Genomic DNA, 20,541 nt, shown 5'->3' with positions numbered 1-20,541 from the left:
TTAATGTTTGATGGACTATTGTATTTTACTATTTTGTTGGAAGCCGCCCAGAGTGGCTGGGGAAACCCAGCCAGATGGGCAGGGTATAAATAATAAATTATTATTATTATTAGCCATACTTTATTTATTTATTTATACCCCACCGAGAGAGAGAGAGATCCATCCAATGTACATAATACAATTATAGCTGCTATCCAGGGCATCAGAATGCCTGGAACACTGATCCCATCTGTGCTATGCATTTAGAGCAACATCATACCCAGGGGCATAGCGAGGCGCCGTGACACCCGGGGCAGCAAAGTGCCATGCCCCTGGGGGCAGGGCGGGGCGGCGTCACTACGTAGAGGGGGATTGGACCCCCCCCACAAATTCAAAACGGAGCCTAAACGGAGCGTCCAGGCTCCAGGTAGATAGCCGACTGGTGCAGCGCGCCCACTGCACCAGTGGGCTATCTACCTGCAGCCCGGGCGCTCCATTTAGGCTCTGTTTTGAAGTCACAGGGGGGGGTTGTGATCCCCCTCTAAAGTTGTATGCATGCGCAGCATCCCCCCGCACATGCATACTACGTAGAGGGGGATCACGCCCCCGTGACTTCTAAACGGAGCCTAAAAGGAGCGTCCAGGCTCAGGCGCTGATCGCGGGGTGCGGGCGTGGCTCCAAGTGCCACCCCCCTCCAGCAGGCACCTGCACAGTGCCCAATCGCTCGGCCGGCGCACCTGCAGCTTTTTTTTTCCTTCCCAAGGCTGCCGTGCAGAGGCGAGGGCACGCCCCCGAGTGACAACCCCTCCAGGGCGGTACCCTGGGTGGACCGCCCCCGCCCCCCGCTTGCTCCGCCCCCGATCACACCACTTTAAACAATCATGCCTCCCCCCCCCAACTGTAGTTTGTTAAGGGTGCTGAGAGTTGCTTGAAGACCCCTATTCCCTTCACAGAGCTGCAATTCTCAGAGTGGTTTAACAATCAATCCCTCTCCATAGGGAACTCTGGTACTACACCTCACATCTTCCCTAACCACTGAATGTGCTGGCAGGGGCTGATGTGAATTGTAGCCCCCCCCCCACCAAAAAAAAGTGGAGGACACCACATTGGAGAATACTGGTTTAGAGTATTTTATGTTAATTGTTGTGTATTGAGTCAAAGGATTTTATATCTGTATTATTATTGTCTGTATTTGCATTAGGATAAAGTAACTGCCTTTTGGTCCCAGAGGGTACAGCTACTATTGGTTCATTTAAGCTGCTGTATTTGGATCCTCTGTCTTATTGGTTTCCTCCAAAAGGCAGCACTGTGATTGCGTGATATTGTTCCCTCCAAAATGTATCCCTTCCTAGCTAATCCCCTGTCCCTATAAATGTAGCTTTCCTCTCCTCAGTCTTCAGTCTTGTTCACTTTAATAAAGAGCTGTTACTAGAGAACTGTCTCCAGCATGTTTTGTCAAGAGAGCTGAAATCACAAACCCCACGTCACTACAACTGGCGACGAGGATGGGATCCGGAATGCTGAGGAGCGGTTAAACACAACCCTGCCTCAGAGTCCGGATTGCAGCTGAGAACAAGACTCACTGGCCAGCTGAGAAGACGACCCTGCCCGCTAGGACAATGGAGAGTCCAAGGGTATTGGAGCCCTTCCAGCCATCAGAGCCCCACACCTGGGAAGACTACGTCGAACGCTTTGAGTTCTTCGCAGTGGCTCAAGGGATCACCGATGCCAGCAAAAGAAGGGCCACATTCCTGAGCTACTGTGGGCCCGAGACCTTCAAGCTAGCCAAGGCATTACTTGCTCCAGCTAAGCTGAGTGAGACATCTCTCCAAGATATTCTTGCCTGCCTAACAAGCCACTTGGCGCCTACTGAGACCAAGATGGCCCGGCGGATGGAGTTCCATAAGAGGCAGCAGTGTGCTGGGGAGTCTGTATCCACATTTCTGGCTGAACTCCGGAAGCTCGCTCAGCACTGCGGCTTCCAAAATCTGGAAGAGACTCTCCTGGATCGGTTTATTGGGGGTCTGAGCAGCAAGAAAGCCAGAAGACGCATCGTGGCTAAAGAAGAGGTTACCCTTGCTTCAGCCTTGAAGGAGGCCACCGCCACGGAGAATTATGAAAGAGAGGAGCTTGATGCCAGTCGCAAGGCCACTAAGCCACAGATAGAAGTTGCGCATGCCATGGACGAGCTAGAGGCTACTCCAAGCCAGAGCCCAGTCCGTGGGGTTGAGTCGGTGCGTCAGGCCTGCACAGTGCACAGAGATCGCCGAGGCAGTTGCCCAGGTTGTGGCGGAAACCATGAAAGGAAGAGTTGTCGTTTCAGGGATGCTATCTGCCGGACGTGCGGAAAGACGGGTCACATCGCCAGGGTCTGTAGATCGGCGGCGTCGGGAGCGACAGGAGCACCTAGACTGGAGCATCGCAGACCGCCCACAGCAACTCGTTTTCTAAAGGACTGCCACTACGTAACGGAGATCAATGGGAGGGCCGTGCAGTTTCCAGCGCAAGGCAAGGCACACGTCAAGGTGAAGATTGAGGGTCAGCAGTGCGACATGGAGGTGGACTCCGGATCTGCATTCACCATCGTGTCAGACCAGACCGCGAAGACATTCTTCCCCAGGGGTAAGTTGCCCCCTCTGGAGCCCTTTCCGGCAACCTTGCAGTCGTACTCAGCAGGCCGCATCCATGTTATGGGAATGTGTGCCGTGAGAGTACAGTTCCGGGACAAACAGGCTGTACTCAAACTGGTGATTGCGAAGGGCAGTCGCCCCAGTCTCCTGGGCACTGACTGGTTCCCTGCCCTGGGACTGAGTATCTCAGGGCTTAATTCAATCCAAACCTGCCCTGAGATGAGCGAGGTATTATGCAAGGAATTTGCTGGTCTCTTTAATGGAAAACTGGGTTGTTATAAAGGGCCCCCAGTTGACTTCGAGTTGGACCCCGGGGTGGCTCCAATCCGACTCAAACCAAGGCGAGTGCCATTTGCACTGCAACCCAAGATCGAGGCAGAGCTGGATAAATTGGTCAAGCAGGGAGTTCTCTCACCCGTGGACTCTGCTAAGTGGGAGACTCCAATCGTCACGCCCCTTAAAGCAAATGGGGAAGTCAGGATATGTGCAGATTACAAATGTACTATCAATAAGGCACTCAGGGGAAACTCATACCCCATTCCAGTTGTATCACATCTGTTGGCTAAACTGGCTGGGGGCAAGGTGTTCGCCAAAATTGACCTGGCACAAGCTTACCAACAGCTGCCAGTAACCCCACAATCAGCGGAAGCACAGACTATTGTCACACATAAAGGGGCGTTCAGAGTTAACAGATTACAGTTCGGAGTTTGTGTGGCCCCAGGGATTTTTCAAGGGCTCATGGAACGCCTGTTAAGAGGTCTGCCGGGGGTCTTGCCATTTTTTGATGACGTTTTGATTGCTGGAAAAGACCCACAGGAACTGGTTGCGCGTGTCCGTGCAGTGTTGCTCAAGTTCAAGGAGGTGGGGTTGCAACTGAAAAAGGAAAAATGCAGTTTTGGGGTGCCAACGGTGGATTTCTTGGGGTTTAAAATTGATGCATCAGGCATCCACCCCACAGATGCTAAGATTAAGGCCATCATCGAGGCACCACGACCACAGAACAAGACGGAGTTGCAGTCATTCCTGGGACTTATTAACTTTTATCATTCATTCTTACCCCAGAAAGCTTCGGTAGCTGAACCATTACATAGACTTTTGCGGAAAAAGAATGTGTGGCGATGGGGGCGGGAGCAGCAGAAGGCTTTTGACTCCTTGCGAGAAATGCTGAGTAGCAGGAGCGTCCTTGCTCATTATGATGAGTCGAAGCCGCTGGTCCTGGCATGTGATGCCTCTCAATACGGCCTGGGGGCTGTGCTGAGTCATAGGGAACCGGATGGGTCGGAAAAGCCCATCTCTTTCTATTCCCGTACGTTGTCGCCCACGGAGCGCAACTATGCTCAAATTGATAAAGAGGCACTGGCTATTGTGTCCGGAATCAAAAGGTTCTATGATTATTTGTACGGTCGCCAATTCTCCATTGAAACGGACCACAAACCACTGTTAGGGTTGTTCAACCCAAACAAACAAACGCCACAAATTCTCTCCCCCAGAATGTTGCGTTGGTCAATATTCCTGAATGGGTTCCAGTACACCTTGACCCATGTGCCGGGGAAACAATTGTGCCATGCTGATGCGCTGAGTCGCTTGCCCCTTCCTGGCGGGAGCAATGAGGATCCTGCTCCGGCGGAGCACATTATTATGCTAGAAACACTTCCGGGGGCTCCTGTAACAGCTACGGATATAGCTGAGAAAACGAGGAAAGATGCTGTTCTCTCCCGTGTGCTCACTTGGGTGGGGAGGGGGTGGCCAGGTGGTCCGCATGAAGAAAAATTCAGGCCTTATGCGACAAGGCAGCACGAATTGTCCATGCATAAGGGTTGTCTCCTATGGGGAGATAGGGTGATCATCCCAGCACCACTGAGAAACAGGGTTCTTGAGACGCTTCACATGGGACACCCGGGAATGGTCAGGATGAAGTCGCTAGCCCGATGTTATGTGTGGTGGCCTGGAATGGACCAGAACATAGAACAATGGGTACGAACATGCAAGGCATGCCAAGAGGTGCGGCCAGAAGTGGCCAGAGCACCAGTCCACTGGTGGGAGCAGTCCAGGACTCCCTGGAGCCGGCTGCACATAGATTTTGCAGGGCCATTCCAAGGGAAGGTCTTTTTGGTTATCGTTGATGCATATTCCAAATGGTTAGAAGTGGCGATGGTCCCTAGCATGGCATCAGCTGCCGTAATCAAGGTGTTGAGGCAGCTGTTTGCTACCCATGGGTTACCTGAGACCATTGTATCAGATAATGGGGCAGCTTTTGTATCCCAAGAATTCAGGGCATTCTTGGCTGATAACTTCATTAGAGGGGTCACATCCGCGCCCTTTCACCCATCCTCCAATGGGCAGGCTGAGCGCATGGTAAGAACAGCCAAAGAATCCATTGCACGCTTAATGGAGGGTAACTGGTCGGCTCGCATTGCGCGAATGTTATTTTTGCAGCATGTGACGCCGTGTACTGCGACGGGCAAGTCGCCAGCCGAGCTGCTCTTAGGTAGAAGACTGGTAACGGTGCTGGATTATGTCCACCCAGATAAAATGCCAAACCGTAATTCAAGAGCAACCCCCCAGGCTGAGACTGACACAACAAGGTATCTCGCCCCTGAAGATCTGGTCTGGGTGAGGAACTATTCACGAGGTCCGCGGTGGGTGGCTGGTGTGATCACCCGGGCTAGTGGACCTGTGTCCTATTATGTGACCTTGGAAAATGGGCAAGTTTGGAAGAGACATATAGATCAGCTGAGGCGCCGGGCGCTCAGCAGGGAGGAGTCAGATAATTCATCCCTGACTAATGACGCACAGCTGCGAGACCAGAGTGAAAATGGTCCAGAGGTGCAGTCACCAGGGGCTTCAGCAAATGAACCAGGGTCTGCTAGTCCTCATGATGACGAGGTACAGGTCGGGGACCCTGAGATGTCTGGGACTCCATCTGTTCCTGATGAAACCCCTATAGCAGCCCCTCCACCACAGGTAACACCCAATCCAGAACCTGCAACACCTGTTGTCAGGAGATCAGGTAGAAGTTGTAGGACCCCACAGTACCTGAGGGATTACGTCTGCTGTGCTCACTAGGGGGGGAGGGGTGTTGTGTATTGAGTCAAAGGATTTTATATCTGTATTATTATTGTCTGTATTTGCATTAGGATAAAGTAACTGCCTTTTGGTCCCAGAGGGTACAGCTACTATTGGTTCATTTAAGCTGCTGTATTTGGATCCTCTGTCTTATTGGTTTCCTCCAAAAGGCAGCACTGTGATTGCGTGATATTGTTCCCTCCAAAATGTATCCCTTCCTAGCTAATCCCCTGTCCCTATAAATGTAGCTTTCCTCTCCTCAGTCTTCAGTCTTGTTCACTTTAATAAAGAGCTGTTACTAGAGAACTGTCTCCAGCATGTTTTGTCAAGAGAGCTGAAATCACAAACCCCACGTCACTACATTAATCTTATTTTTTATATTTCTGGTGAGGTCATATCAGCTGTCAATTTTATTGACATATTTTTACATTTAAATCGGGTATTTTTCACATGACCACTGCTTTCGTTATTTAGTTTTTAATGACAAGGTGCAAAAACAAACAAACAAAAAAGTTGTGCCACTGATTTTGATAAAAGTATATTGCAGTGCCTCGAGGACACCTTTCTTGCTGATATGCATGGGAAATGAAAAATGATTTTTAAGAAACCAACTTAAAGTTTTACAGTTTTATGTCACCAGCTCATGTTGCTTGGTCAATAATAGCCAAAAATTATCCAGAATGTCCATGGGCTGGGAACAAACTGTCCTGCAAATACAGGTAAAAGGAAATTCCCATTGCCAGTGAATATAACACAAACATAACTCAAATTATGCATGAATCCACAATAAATTAAAATCTTTTCTACTCTAACCAACCCTTAATGGTTATGTAATGAGCATGCATAAATACATGCTAAGCAGGAGACCTCAAGAAAGATCTTTATCACAAAAGCATTTCACATTGTAAGAAAAAGAAGTCTTCAAAAACAAATAGGGCTATAAATCTTGCATGAAAATTGTTCATCCTTGGATGAACTTCTGTGAAAGAGCAACATGGATAAGAGGGGGGAGAGATACTGAAAACAAAGACAGAAACTTAATTTTCTGAACAATATCAAATCTTATGTGCTCTCTGTAACCTCGGGAAACAGTGTCTTTAATGCGATCATATAAAATAAATTTAATCATCTGATTTGACAGTTGTGAGCCTGATGTGAATAATGCAATCTTTTCTTCTTCCAGAAAACAAACAAACCCAGCACTCCTCCTCCTCACTGCAGGATGCCAGGGTGAAATAAGGACCTTTTTGCACTTCCCATTTATAGTGGTATAATTGCTGGGGGTTTTCTTCTAGATTTTCTGGCAAGCTGCCACACAACATCATAATTGTTCATCTAAGATTCCGAAATAATGTACAAAAAAGAAGAGCCTTTTCTTCTACCGCAAAACAATCCCGACTTTTTGCAAAAGATTCTCAATGGATCCCCAATATTTTCATTTGTGCAGCACGTGAACCGGCATTTGTACCAACTGGCAGCCAACACAGTTGGGGCTATGTGGTAGGACAGTCTTCTCCTAGTCAAAAATTTGGCGAATCCTAGGGGTTGCCCCACACTTGTAGAACCCGATTCTCAGTCCGTGCCTCTGACACATGTTGTTTTTAACTGAAATGCACTGGACTTTGCAGCATTTTACTATGATTTGATTTGATAGAGAGTGGTTTTTAGCACTGAAACACGCACGCACGCACGCACGCACGCACGCACACACACACACACAGAGAGAGAGAGAGAGAGAGAGAGAGAGAGAGAGAGAGAGAGAGAGAGAGAGAGAGAGAGAGAGCAATCTGGCCAGTCAACTCCTCCTCCAGAAATATGCTACTGCCATCACGGTAGAAGAGAGTAGACAATATTTTGCAAGTCTTGAAACACAGCGTGACCACTTTTAATAGCCGTGTAAACAGCCCGGTAAAATGGGGGTGTGCATTTCAATGATGAATGGCAGCCAAACAAGTTGAGCAAATAATGAGAAGCACTCCTCTCTCCTACAGGAGGGCAGAGGCTGATTGTTACAGAAAGGCTCATTAACACTGCCATTCTCAATGATGCAAACTGCTTTTGCTAGCAGTAAGAAAGACCCACCTTTCACAGCCCAGGCTGGACCGGATGAATCCCAAACTGGAATTAAGATTGCCGGAAGAAATATCAACAGATATGCAGATGACACAACCTTGATGGCAGAAAGTGAGGAGGAATTAAAGAACCTTTTAATGAGGGTGAAAGAGGAGAGCGCAAAATATGTTCTGAAGCTCAACATCAAAAAAACCAAGATCATGGCCACTGGTCCAATCACCTCCTGGCAAATAGAAGGGGAAGAAATGGAGGCAGTGAGAGATTTTACTTTCTTGGGCTCCTTGATCACTGCAGATGGTGACAGCAGTCACGAAATTAAAAGACGCCTGCTTCTTGGGAGAAAAGCAATGACAAACCTAGACAGCACCTTAAAAAGCAGAGATCACCTTGCCAACAAAGGTCCATACAGTTAAAGCTATGGTTTTCCCAGTAGTTATGTATGGAAGTGAGAGCTGGACCATAAAGAAGGCTGATCGCCAAAGAATTGATGCCTTTGAATTATGGTGCTGGAGGAGACTCTTGAGAGTCCCATGGACTGCAAGAAGATCAAACCTATCCATTCTTAAGGAAATCAGCCCTGAGTGCTCCCTGGAAGGACAGATCATGAAGCTGAGGCTCCAATACTTTGGCCACCTCATGAGAAGAGAAGACTCCCTGGGAAAGACCCTGATGTTGGGAAAGATGGAGGGCACAAGGAGAAGGGGACGACAGAGGACGAGATGGTTGGACAGTGTTCTTGAAGCTACGAACATGAGTTTGACCAAATTGCGGGAGGCAGTGGAAGACAGGAGTGCCTGGCGTGCTCTGGTCCATGGGGTCATGATGAGTCGGACACGACTAAACGATTAAACAACAACAACAAGAAGAAAGAGCTTCATTTCAGGGGCTTTTCAAAGCTCATCTTGTGTAATTTTTTGTGCTTTTTTGTAATTGTTTTAGCTGTCTTTATTATGTTTCGTACATCGCCTTGGGGCATATGTGGAAAGCAATTTAAAAAATAATATTATCAACAACAACATCCAACAACAACATATCTGAAAGTTTTAACCTCAACCAGTAATAGCGACACAATTCTGCTGGCAAACATTTGTGCAGGGGTGAGAGGAGAAAGCAGAGTTCATTTCTGTGTGGAGTCAAAAGTTTCAGTACACTTATACATCAGTTCAAATATTTTATGGTTTAATAAAAACAATATATGCTGTATTTTCCCATGTATAAGATGAAATATTTTCCTTAGAAATAATTAGCGGGTTATCTTATACATTGATGGCAGCAGCCAGCAAGTGATTGTCAGCGGCGATTGGGCATGTGATTGTTTGTTGTGGCAAGGCCTGCTGACAATTGGCTGCGGCTGTGGAATTTGGCGTTCGATTTACATCAGCGTTGAGGCGTGAGTGCAACTGGCTGTGGTCACGACGAGTGGGCAGCTGGGCTTTGGGTGGGGAGTGCGCAGGCAATTGGTGGCTGCGGCAATGTGTGTGATTTGCATAGCTGCCAAGTCTCCCGTTTTTCATGGGAAACCCCGTATTTAAACCTGTTTCCCGCTGTTATCCCGAATAGAGAAAAAACCCGTAAATCCCCCGGATTTCCTACCTGCCAGGGAGGCTCCTTCTGCGCATGTCTGGACATGTGCAGAACTGATTTCGGGTGCCGCTCTACCCATGTCTGGGCACTGGAAAATGGCAACGCCAGCACCGGAAGTTGCTTCTACGCATGTCCATACATGTGTAGAAGCGACTTCCGGTGCTGCACCGCTGCTGATCCCGGATTTTTCTTACCGGGAGTTGGAGGGTATGGTGATTTGCAGTGGTGGGCAGGCTGTAAAGTGATTGACAATTGCGCCCTCCCTCAAAAGCTCCACAACTCTGGGTAATTTACCCCCCCCCCAAAGAAGCTCAACAACTTACGGCAATTTCTTGTAGCGGTCCCCCAAAACAGGGGTCGTTTTATACATGGGGGCGTGTTATACATGGAAAAATATGGTGCATTTTCAAGTCTCCTGCTGTGTTGATCTCAAACAGCTTGGGAAACGCTTTCAGATATGTATGACCTACCTTTTCTGTGAACTATCTATGCATTCTTTGTAATCAAAGAAGCCTTGTTTTAAAGTGTATAACAACTTGTTTCAATGGCCAAGGTCCAGTTTAAGAGTAAACACTAAAAGTTTTAAAATCGGAGCACTTCTCATATAAAAAGAGAGGGGGAGTTGCTGGCAGGTTTACAATTATGAATAGTTTTTGGTAGGCGCCACAGAAATGGAACGCAGGCATTTACTCGTTTCTGCATGATTATTAAAAGGTATACTTCGGTAATTTTAAAGGCAGATTAGCATCTGTTTTATCAGTTTGCAGGCTCAGTTTCACCAAATTCTTTGCCCTGAAGCTGCAACTGTCCAGACTTTACCCCCCCCCATCTCAATGAGATCTGTTAAATACTACAGGTCTATTAAAGGAGCCAATGAATATTTGCAGAATAAACATTTGCTGCTCTCCAAATGATACCAACGCGTTTCAGGGAAGGAATGAAGAAGACAAATGCTGTTCCTTCCACTAAAAGATTAGCCTTTAATACAGCTAGTAAATGCTGTGAATTGGCCTGCTCCCTACGAGCCAGCTATCAAGGAAAGGCTGAAACAGAACTAGGGCTCATAGACACCAGCATTCTGTTATGGTTGCCCACAAACAGAGCTTGAAGGCAGCAATTCTCTCTCCATAGCCTGCCCCCAGTGTTAGAAACTGAGATATGAAAGCTAGGAGCTAAATGGCACCTTAAACCAAGGTTATGGCCGCAACAACGGAATGTCTAGGCACACTTTTTTATAACAAGAATACAAAGCTGGAAATGAATGAACTGCTGCTAAAATATTATGTTCATTTTTCACATGGTCTAGCCATTCCCCTGCCCACCCCCCTAATATTCTTAAGAGAGTCTCTTCTCCAGTCTTCAGGGAGTAGCTAGAAGTGGGGAGGCAGAAAGATGCCCACCTTTGCTTCCACTCTGCAGTTTTAATTTGAAATCGTAGACACAGGGCTGCACCCAGAGCTCAGACACTGCTTGCGCTAATGAAATTCCCTGTTGCAAAATGTGCCTAGAACAATGGGAGTTTCGAAAACTGCCTGCCCCACACTAGTGGGCATTGGGAGTTTTTCTCCTGGTGAGGACAGAGGTTCCCATTTGTTGTCATGGTGAACAGATTGAACTCAGACTGCTTTGGGGTGGTGTGTGTGTTTTTTGTGTGTGGATCTTCTGTACGCCACATGTCAATTAAAGTTTCCATTGTGGCTTATAAGAAGAAACAGTGCAAATATTTGTAGTACTAAAAAAAGAAGAAGAAAGAAATGTGTTCTATGTGCTCCACTTTTATTTCTCTCTTGCTTTCTTAATGCTGCTCATTGACTGTAACCATAAAGATTTGATTTGATTTCATACAATACTAAAATCCACCAACACAACAGGAAAGGTAATGCACCACAATATAAGCTAAACAGCTCTAAAAGACAACAGCTTTGGAAAGAAATAGAAGCCCACACCAGATATGGCTCATTAGATAGAGTGGCTGGGGAAACCCAGCCAGATGGGTGGGGTATAAATAAATAAACAACTTCTTCTTCTTCTTCTTCTTCTTCTTCTTCTTCTTCTTCTTCTTCTTCTTCTTCTTCTTCTTCTTCTTCTTCTAATTATTATTATTATTATTATTATTATTATTATTATTATTATTATTATACAAGACATAACAGTTTTAAAATTCTTAATTTAGTACCCATTGCTGCAGATTTATTTACTATAGGAAATTAATGCCCCAACGTATCTGTCACTCTTCCACAGGAAAAAAACAAAAAGCCAGTCATATCCCACTCACAGAAGAGGGATTGCTTGTAAAGCACTTTGGAAATTGTAACTTTGGGAGGGAAATATGGGTCTCCTCACTACTAACTCTCAGCACCATGAACAAACGGCAGAATTCTTTGAGGGAAGCCATGATTGTTTCAAGTCGTCTTGTAGCGTTTTGAATGTATGGTGTGAATGCAGCCCCTGGAAGCTTTTCCAAGGTTGCTTCAATTCAACCACATTACATGTAGGGTCTAGATGTGATTCGGAGATGCGTCACCAAGGGCAGCTCCTAAGAAGGGTGTTCCACAACAGTGAGCATAATGTTTGCGTAATGTCTACCAACTAATGCATCCCTGGTCATTTCTCCATCCTGCTAAATGTCCAACCAGCTCCCTCTCTCCAATGACCCTCTTAGCAATGCCTGTTTCTTGCTTGTTTTGGAGACGAGGAAGGCTTTCTAAACTGTGCACCCAAGACATTCCTGTCAGTTCTCCATGGCAGTAGCCAAAAAAAATGATCGTGTTTTCCTACTGCCCACTTTCCCTGAGTTCAGCTATCCAGCATCAACTGGGGACCAAAAAGTACAGCATGGAATGCTGCTTTCAAACACCAAAGCAGCCAGGAGGAAATTGCCCACCCCCTTCATAGCATTCCCTACCTTCTCACTCTCACTGGGTCAGCTTCCAGAAAAGCTTAAGATTGCTTCCATCTGTTGGATGGAAGCCTTCCAGCCTTCTGTATATTATGCCTTTTGGGCGCGCATGCACACACACACACACACACACACACACACACACACACACCTAATGCAGCAGGCCTAGAAGCTTGGAGACATGGCAGAGGTGGAAGGGGTTAGAACTATGCAGAGTCGTTAGGTCTGTGCAATTAGCGTACTTGTGGCTAAGCAAACTTGACAAGAGTATTTTGGCAGCGGCTATTCGGCTCGGAAAGAACGTTCCCCCACAGCCAGATGGAAGACATTCAAAGGAACCTGCTTAATGACATTGAGTTAAGAGAGGAATAACGCATCACATCCCAGTGCTACAAAACAGCCTACCCAAATCTGTTACATTGTGTGGAAACATCCTCATTCCCAGCTGAAAAGACAACTAAGTGTATGAGACTGCAGTTTCTCACTTTTGTCCCTATATAACCTCTGCAGTTCTCCTCCCTTCCCTCCTTTCACTGTTCCTTCTACTGTAAAAGACTTTGAACCACGACAGGGCCTTCTTGGTGGTGGTTCCCCATTTGTGGAATTCCTTCCCTAATGAGGTGTGTCTATCTCATTCCTGTTTACTCAGGCATCTGAAGGGTGAAAGATCTGTCAGGGAACCCTGACATTATTAACTATGAGAGTTAACTATTAACTATGAGAGTAGGTGATTGTTTTTTAGAAATATATTTTTTTTAAAAAAATAGTTGGTTCCTGCTGACTTTTAGCAAAAATAAATAAATCATCCTTCCAGTAGAAGCCCATTTGCTCATTTGAGCTGTATGACACTGGACGGCAAACTCACACAAGACCATCCCTCTCCTTGTGTAAATGGGGAAATTGCAACTGGTAGTTTTTCAGTTCCTGGAGCCATAAGATAGATGACCTCTTGCCCCCATGAGCTTTAAGAGAGTTGCTTGGACCAGTCCTCAGTTAAATTAATTACAGGCAATATTTTCTAGGGCTGAGGTGATATTTCTCAGAAAAGATTTTTATCGTTGAATTATCTGATCATTTTCTTCTTCACTGTCCCTCTGAACGGTGACGAATATTTGATAAAACGACTGACATATACACTGCCTGCAAAGAAGGATGTGAGCACTAAAATGCTCATCATTTTTACCCTTGTGACAAAACGATACTTTATATAATATACACAAAGATCAATTTGATACACAATCACAAGACAGCCAGTCTTCCGTACGTTATTTTCACTAATATATGCTTTTGTACACACATCCCCCCCCCCCCGTATACATTTTTGTTTGGTGAACTGCCTAACAAAATTCCAAGAAGTGCACTTCTTAAAGGGTGGCTGTTTCAATTCTCATAGTGTTTCAGAAAAAGCGAATTAAGACTATTCGCCTGAACTGTACTGGATTTCTCTCCCTCCTTTAGGCACAGATCACTAAGTGCTTAAGGATCGGAAGCAGGATTTTGAATTGTGCTTGGAATTAAAGGGGTGCCGATGCAATTAAACAAAGATCAGACCCTGGATTAACAAATCGGATTCAGAATCAAATAACTAATAAAAACAGAATACAGAGATACAGGCGAATCTCGCAGCCACTGCACAGCCTTACTAAATGCCATTGAAAGAGAAAAAGCCCTAGACGTTATTCAGTGGATGTGCAAAACCCAATAGGCCTTCATTCCAAAAAATAAAAAATGGCAACTATTAACATCAAAATGTTTGCATAAATAAGAACCCAAAATGAGTGCCTCTCCCAAGGAAGAAAGACATTTCATTTGTTTCACATGTTCCGTCTATGAAAATTTGAAATGGAAGTCTCTACAATTTCTCTGTTACTTTGGATATTCAACTGGATATTGCTTTATACAGAGGGAAGAAAATGGATCCATTTTTCTAGTGATGTTGTCTTTCTTTCTTTCTTCTCTTTTTAAAATTTATGTTCCACTGTGTTCCTGCACAAGGGAGATAAAGTATCGTCAGCAGGAAAGCTCGCTACGCTGTGATGTAGGCAGAGAGCTGCAGGGTATATATATTCTCAAACTGATCTCGCATTTCATTCACTCATCCAAACATTTCTCTGAGATGCTGTACACTGTGTTGGAAATACAGAGCTGGCACACTGACTTTAACAAGCGCTCAGAGGTTGCAAAGGCTGAAGGTGTCCTTCGCTGATAATTACTGAGTCCCATTGTGGCTGAATTATTTGCAATGCTAATGCCTAAACTAGCACCAGTTCTTTCTTTCTTGTTCTTTCTATCCTGTTAAAAAATAAATAAATCCATTTCGACAGATGTTAGTCAATCGATTTAAATACTGTATGAAATTGGCTGCTCCTGCAGGCCAATCAGGTTGTGGATTCACTTCTGCCAGCCGCCTGATTGGCTGCTCCTGCAGGCCAATCAGGTTGCGGATTCACTTCCACCTGGAGTTGGATTGGGTGGCTCCTGCGGACCAATCAGACTGCTGATTCTGGATCCTATTGTTCTATGATTCAGCTCAGTACATAACACTGTAGAAATAATGTTCAAATTGGGGTCCACAATTTGACCTCCCACCTTTCCTCTCCTCTTACCTGGGTGTTGCTGCTGCTTCCCCCCCCCCAGTGGCTCTAAACAACAAGCAACACATCGGCTAATAACATACTGACAAAATCTTTATAACATTTTACTGTTTCAAAATTCATAAACAGAAGACATATAATATGTGCACGGAGTCACAAATAATAGGAATCAAATAAATGTTCCATGAACAAGAATGGTAGGAGTGGTAAGTCACTATCAAAAGTCAATGAGATGGAGGCAAAATGCCTTTCCACAGTCAATATCCTGCAAATGTGAGATGATAGGTGCTCCTAACATAGAAATAGGGTACTCCGAGCACAGCAGCAGAGAGCAGAACAGTTCTTCCAGGATAATGAACTGTTTCAATGATAATTCAAAAAAAAATTGTCCCCAGAGGTACATCAAATGGCTATAGATCAGCAATCACTTAAAAGTGTAATAAGCTGGTGTTGTTGGCAGTGGTAGCAGAAAGGAGAAACAGTGGAGGGGCTCTCCCCAATATCTCCTTTGGAACTGGGCAAACTTCTAGGGGTTATGCTGGCTGCAAAGAGCTCCTGGAAAACATAGGCTTTGTGATGTCATAGGGGGCCTTGGGGAAATGATGCTTCCCAGGGTTACTTCCACATGGTAGTGTGCAGAGCATTGGCATGGTGGACAATGGAGGAGGGAAGAGGAGAAACAGCCTCTGTCTTCTCCACTCCTGTTTGTCAGTGTTGTAGCAGCAACAGCACCAGTGGGTGGGAAGGACTGAGAAGAAGTATAGAGGCAGAAGAAAAGTATTCCATATCTAAACTATGGAACTTGCTCACACTGGAGACAGGGATGCCCACCAACTTTGATGTCTTTAAAAAGAGGATTGGACAAGTCTATTGATGGCCGCTGGCCATGATGGCCTTTGCAGATGCAGTGAGCAGTGCTTTCAAATGTCGGTTGCTGAAAACCACGGGAGGGGAGAGCACCCTTGTACTTAGTTCCTGCTTGTGGGTTTCCCACAGAAATCTGGCTAGCCACTGTGAGAACAGGATGCTGGGCTAGATGGACCAATGGCACGACTCAGTAGGCTGTTCTTATGAGGCCTTGGGGGCAGCCTGGGAGGAATAGCTGAGCTCAACTTCAGTTTGTGTGAGCTGTAGGTAGGTACCCCCAACCCACATTTTCTAATATGGATAAAGATTGTGACGGTCTTCCTGCCCTTTTCCAACTTGACTTATTTCACCCGATTCACAGATCGGAGCAGCCTCCACTGACAGATGGATGGAGGCAGAAGAGGAAGCTATAGATTTTCCTAAAATCCCTTGTAACATTTCTTAAATTAGCCATACAAAGTGCAAGAAGCAATTCCCGCAAAGGAGAGTTCGGAAGGATTTACTGTTGTTATTTCTCACTCTCAGCTTTCGCTGTCTTAAGTTTCAAAGCAGGGAACTGTGCCATAGGAAACAACACAAAGCAAATTTGTGTCCAAATAGCCCCTTGAAATTTTCCACAAATGTTTGTCAGCAGAGAATTTGAGGTGTGTGGGAACATTTCATCAAATTTCTGGAGGGGAAGGAGAAAATTCTCAACAGTTTCTGGGGGGGGTGGGGGCACAACTAGTAATAGCAGTTGCACAGTTTCTCCCCACACCCCCTCAGTCCCCCCCTTTTTATTGCTACTGCAAGATTCTAGATCTCCTGTTTCTCAATATTATGGGAGAAAATGTATTGGCTGAGGCAACGACTTAAACTTGGGGCACCAACTTTGTAAATTTCAGGCACCAAAGATGGGTCTTTAGCAGACATTCAGTGTGGACAAAGTGTGGAATTTCAGGGAACGACAATCCGTTTCTGCTGCTCGTATTCCATTGTGCCAGGTTCCCCCTTTATCCTCCAATATTCATGCACTGTGGCCTGCTTTGCCAGCAGCCTTCTCCCTTCATTCCGACAGCTCGGGGGAGGCTTGGGGGTCGTGGGTGGGCAGCGTGCTGAATGTCACCCCCGGGCGCACCGGGCGCCCATGACTCCCAAGCCTACCTTGAGCCGTTGTGCTTCATTTTTACAGCTGGGGAAGGTTTGGGAGTCGGGGGGCAGGTGGCGTGCCCGGGGGTGACATTTGGCACGCCGCCCCCTGTGACTCCCAAGCCTACCCTAAGCCGTCAATGTGTGGGGAGGAGGGTTGACAAAAAAATTCGCACCGGGTACCACCAGAGCTTGCTACACTTCTGATCCCTCTTCTGCTGCCACCATGTGGTGTCCATGTTTCAGTCACATATACAGTCCAGATTTTTACCTATGGTGCTGATCACAGTCTCCTATACGCTTTGGATTTTATGCACATATGCCCTACTGACACAATAAGCCCACCTGTCTAAGGACCCCAGACAAAGTCACACTAGATGAGTAAAGGAGACAAATTTTCAAGGCAGCCAACAAACATTAGCATATCCCAAGCAATAAAATACAGTATGTAAAAAATTAAACCGTGATCACAAATCAGATCAGAGGGACAGCCCTGGTTCAAACAGAGTCCTGCCCCCCTGCAATTGTCAGCTCGGTGGAGCTGCTCTCAGATGGTGAGAGTAACACATAAGCAGGCTCATAATGTGAAATCTTTCTAAAAACCCTTCCTGTCATGCAATGTTTATTACAAGCTTAAGGGTAAGATGATGCAACAGAAAACATGTGAGCTGATGTTCAGCAACTTGGTATGACTTGGTTGGCTATTCAGTCCTTGAAATGCTGCTTCAAACAAAGATTTGGGGGCAGCCTGTTTTAAAGGAACTGCTCCATTCCCCGTAGTCTTCAGCTCTGACAAATTATCTTGGCGCTACCAGTCTTTCCTGTATTTCTTCCAGATGGGAAGCTGCCACCAAAATCTGGAAACCCCTGAGAGAAAAATCGGTGAGGTTGGTGGCTTTGTGTTTTTCCAATCTGACGTGTTTGGCAGAGATCACTGATGTTTAATGAGTGAAAACCTTTCAGTATATTAGGTTCTGAAGTATAGTTAGATGTTGATAGGCCAGGGAGGCAAGATCTAGGCTGCAATCCTGTGCCCTGTTACTTGTTGTTCACTGCCATGATACAGGATTACAGCCTTAGAAGAATTGTGTATGTAATATGAATTGTAACTCTGAAGAAAAAAAATGAAGTTTTCCTGTAGTTTGCAAAATCTTTAAAATTAATAGATTACCTTTCATTACAGTGGCTGACACTGGTCAATTAATGGCTTGCTTTGTAATCCATTAAAATGAAATAATTCTGTATGTCTGCCTTCTTGATATGAATATGTTTTGGAAGATAGTGAAAGAAATGTAAAACAGCTAACAATGTAATCCACAAAGCCTCCAATTGATTGAGAAATGGCTTTCTTTATTATTATTTGGAGATGGCTTCAAATAAAGAAGTGTTGTCTTTCAGCCTCATATCTGCCAATGACGATTTGCCTTCATTGATCAAACTCTCCTCAATTAATCCAAAAAATCTATAGTTGATTAATTTTTTAAAATACAAATTAATTGAGATATGCAGGCCATCTATCATCATAGAATGTCAACAGTGGGTTTGGAAGCTCAGATTCTGTGCTAAGCCTGTGGGTTTTTCTTTCTCCTGCTATGTATCAAGCTACCACTATCACATTTCCCAGGTTTCTGTCTGTGCTTGGATGTGAGGTATCATTACAGATGACTGGCTTATCATGTGATCACATGGCTGATCCTACCATTAGCCAGAATGAGGAAGTGGCCTCAGACAGAGGGTTTTGAAGTGTGGGTGGGTTCCCGCAAAGCAAGAAACAGTGGTGGCAGCAAGAACCTTTATTAAACTAACAGAACTGGACAACAGGGGCAAAGCAACCGCTTATATACATTTCTGAAGGCCTGAGCCACTCCCATTCTCAACGTGATTGGCTGTCTAGGCTTCCAAGCTGCGAATCATAACTCAGAGTTTAAGGGCCAATGGCAGTAGCCCAAATCCTGAAATGTTCTGTGATTGGATATCATGTATCGAATCAGAACACAGGGGCTCAGAATCCTTAGTCCAGCTCAGGCAAACACAGACCACAGAATGCCTGCCATGAAAGGCGAGTAAATTGTGAATTATTTAATACTATTCAGTGCCATGGAGAGAACTTAAGAAGACTCCTGCTGGATCAGGCCAATGGCCTGTCTAATTCTGCATTGTGTTCCCCCAGTGGCCAACCTGTATGGGTAGCCTGAATGCAGGACATGAGCCTGAAAGCAGCACTCACCCAACTTGAAATTCCCAGCACCTAATATTTATAGGTCTACTGCTTTTGACAGGAGCGGTAGAACATAACCATTCTGGCTAGCAGTCTTTATCCTCCATGAAAATGAGGTGCGGTTTTGTAGAATTCTCTGCCCCAGTTCCAAAATAACATGGTTAGCTTTACTTGCAGAGGGGTGGGGGAATGTCCTTTGTTGCTCCACCTCAGGCTGCAAAATGTCTTGGCCTGCCCCGTCTGACATTTACACCACCCAGTAAGTTAGCAAGAAAAGTGGTTGCCTGCATTTACTCACAAACTGGCTGTTGAATGTCCAAGTGTTATGGACTCTACTGTTTCCTGCCAGTCTTTGGCTTCATAGCAAGGCAGCTGATTGAGGGCCTTCTGCCATGTACAGTGGTACCTCGGGTTACGAACACCTCTGGTTACAAACACTTTGGGCTACAGACGCCGCTAACCCGGAAGTAGTACCTCGGGCTAAGAACTGTACCTCAGGATGAGAACAGAAATCGCGCGGCGGCAGCGGGAGGCCCCATTAGCTAAAGTTGTACCTCAGGTTAAGAACGGTTTCAGGTTAAGAATGGACCTCCGGAACAAATTAAGTACGTAACCAGCTGTACTGGAAGTGGAAAGATCCATTTGCCCGAATAAATAAAGCCCATGGAGATGCATAAAATCGGAATATTTTTCTTACCCCCTGAGCTTCTGGTTCTGCATCTTTACCATCTGCTGGAATTTATTTTTAAGCTCCAATTTTGTAAAATGGAAAAAGAGAGTTTGTTGCCAAGATATAAAGTCACCATTTGCAGAAAAACTGAAAGTTAGTATTATTATTTTAATCTTTTGTTGGAAGCCGCCCAGAGTGGCTGGGGAAACCCAGCCAGATGCGTGGGGTATAAATAAATTATCATCATCATCATCATTTAGCTATTGTCATATATATGGTGAATCTATGACATATGCCTGTGCGACAGCACAGAGTGCGACAGCTAAACTAGGAGGTTTGATATTGCCCTGTTGTCATGTTTAGGCCACTTTCTATAGAATCATAAACTTGTAGAATTGAAAGGGACCTCAAGGGACATTTGGCCAAACCCTTGAAATGCAAGGTGAAGTGCAGTGAATTTCTGGTGAAGTTTGGGCTTGTAGAGGCCGTTCCCGGTTGCAGGGATGAAGGTCCACAATTTGGATGCTCTGCCCTCAAAGCCTGATGGACTCTGATAAAGGCTCTGCAAGAGAGTGTTTTGAAAGGGGATTTGCAAAACCCAAGTTTTGAGAAGCCCCTTGCAAACTACAATGTTGCGCAGTGCTTTGAAAGGGGCTTAGCAAGACCATTTAGTGTTTTTCTGTGTGATTAGCATTCCTTCTCTTGTGACAACCCTTCAGTGTACTGTACTGTAATGTATTGTCATCCCTACATTGTATATTTGTGGGTGGGCCAAAACATCAGCTTCCTTAAGCACACCCTCTGGACTAACTTGAAACTTACGCTGGGTATTT

At 45.5% G+C, this 20,541-nt stretch overlaps 2 protein-coding genes across 2 annotated transcripts in view; one reads left to right on the top strand and one right to left on the bottom strand.

The window, feature by feature from the left end:
* PDGFD (platelet derived growth factor D) overlaps positions 1-20,541 on the bottom strand; it is a 148,336-nt gene that overhangs the window by 103,253 nt on the left and 24,542 nt on the right. The gene's annotated exons all lie outside the window — the stretch shown is intronic.
* Positions 1,191-19,010, top strand: LOC132591963 (uncharacterized protein K02A2.6-like). The gene is made up of 2 exons (XM_060273300.1): positions 1,191-5,361; positions 18,991-19,010. The coding sequence occupies exons 1-2, from the start codon at positions 1,599-1,601 to the stop codon at positions 19,008-19,010; spliced, it is 3,783 nt and encodes a 1,260-aa protein (XP_060129283.1). The 5' UTR covers positions 1,191-1,598.

This window comes from Zootoca vivipara, chromosome 4, assembly GCF_963506605.1.
Source record: "Zootoca vivipara chromosome 4, rZooViv1.1, whole genome shotgun sequence".
NCBI lineage: Eukaryota > Metazoa > Chordata > Lepidosauria > Squamata > Lacertidae > Zootoca > Zootoca vivipara.
Note: the sequence above shows the minus strand (reverse complement) of the source record. Positions and strands in the feature narration are given on the sequence as shown.

Coding starts and splice junctions, on each gene's coding strand:
- LOC132591963 (XM_060273300.1), top strand. CDS start 1,599: ATGGAGAGTCCAAGGGTATTGGAGCCCTTCCAGCCATCAGAGCCCCAC. Junction 5,362..18,990: donor GCTGAGGCGCCGGGCGCTCA/GCAGGGAGGAGT, acceptor GTGTTCCCCCAG/TGGCCAACCTGTATGGGTAG.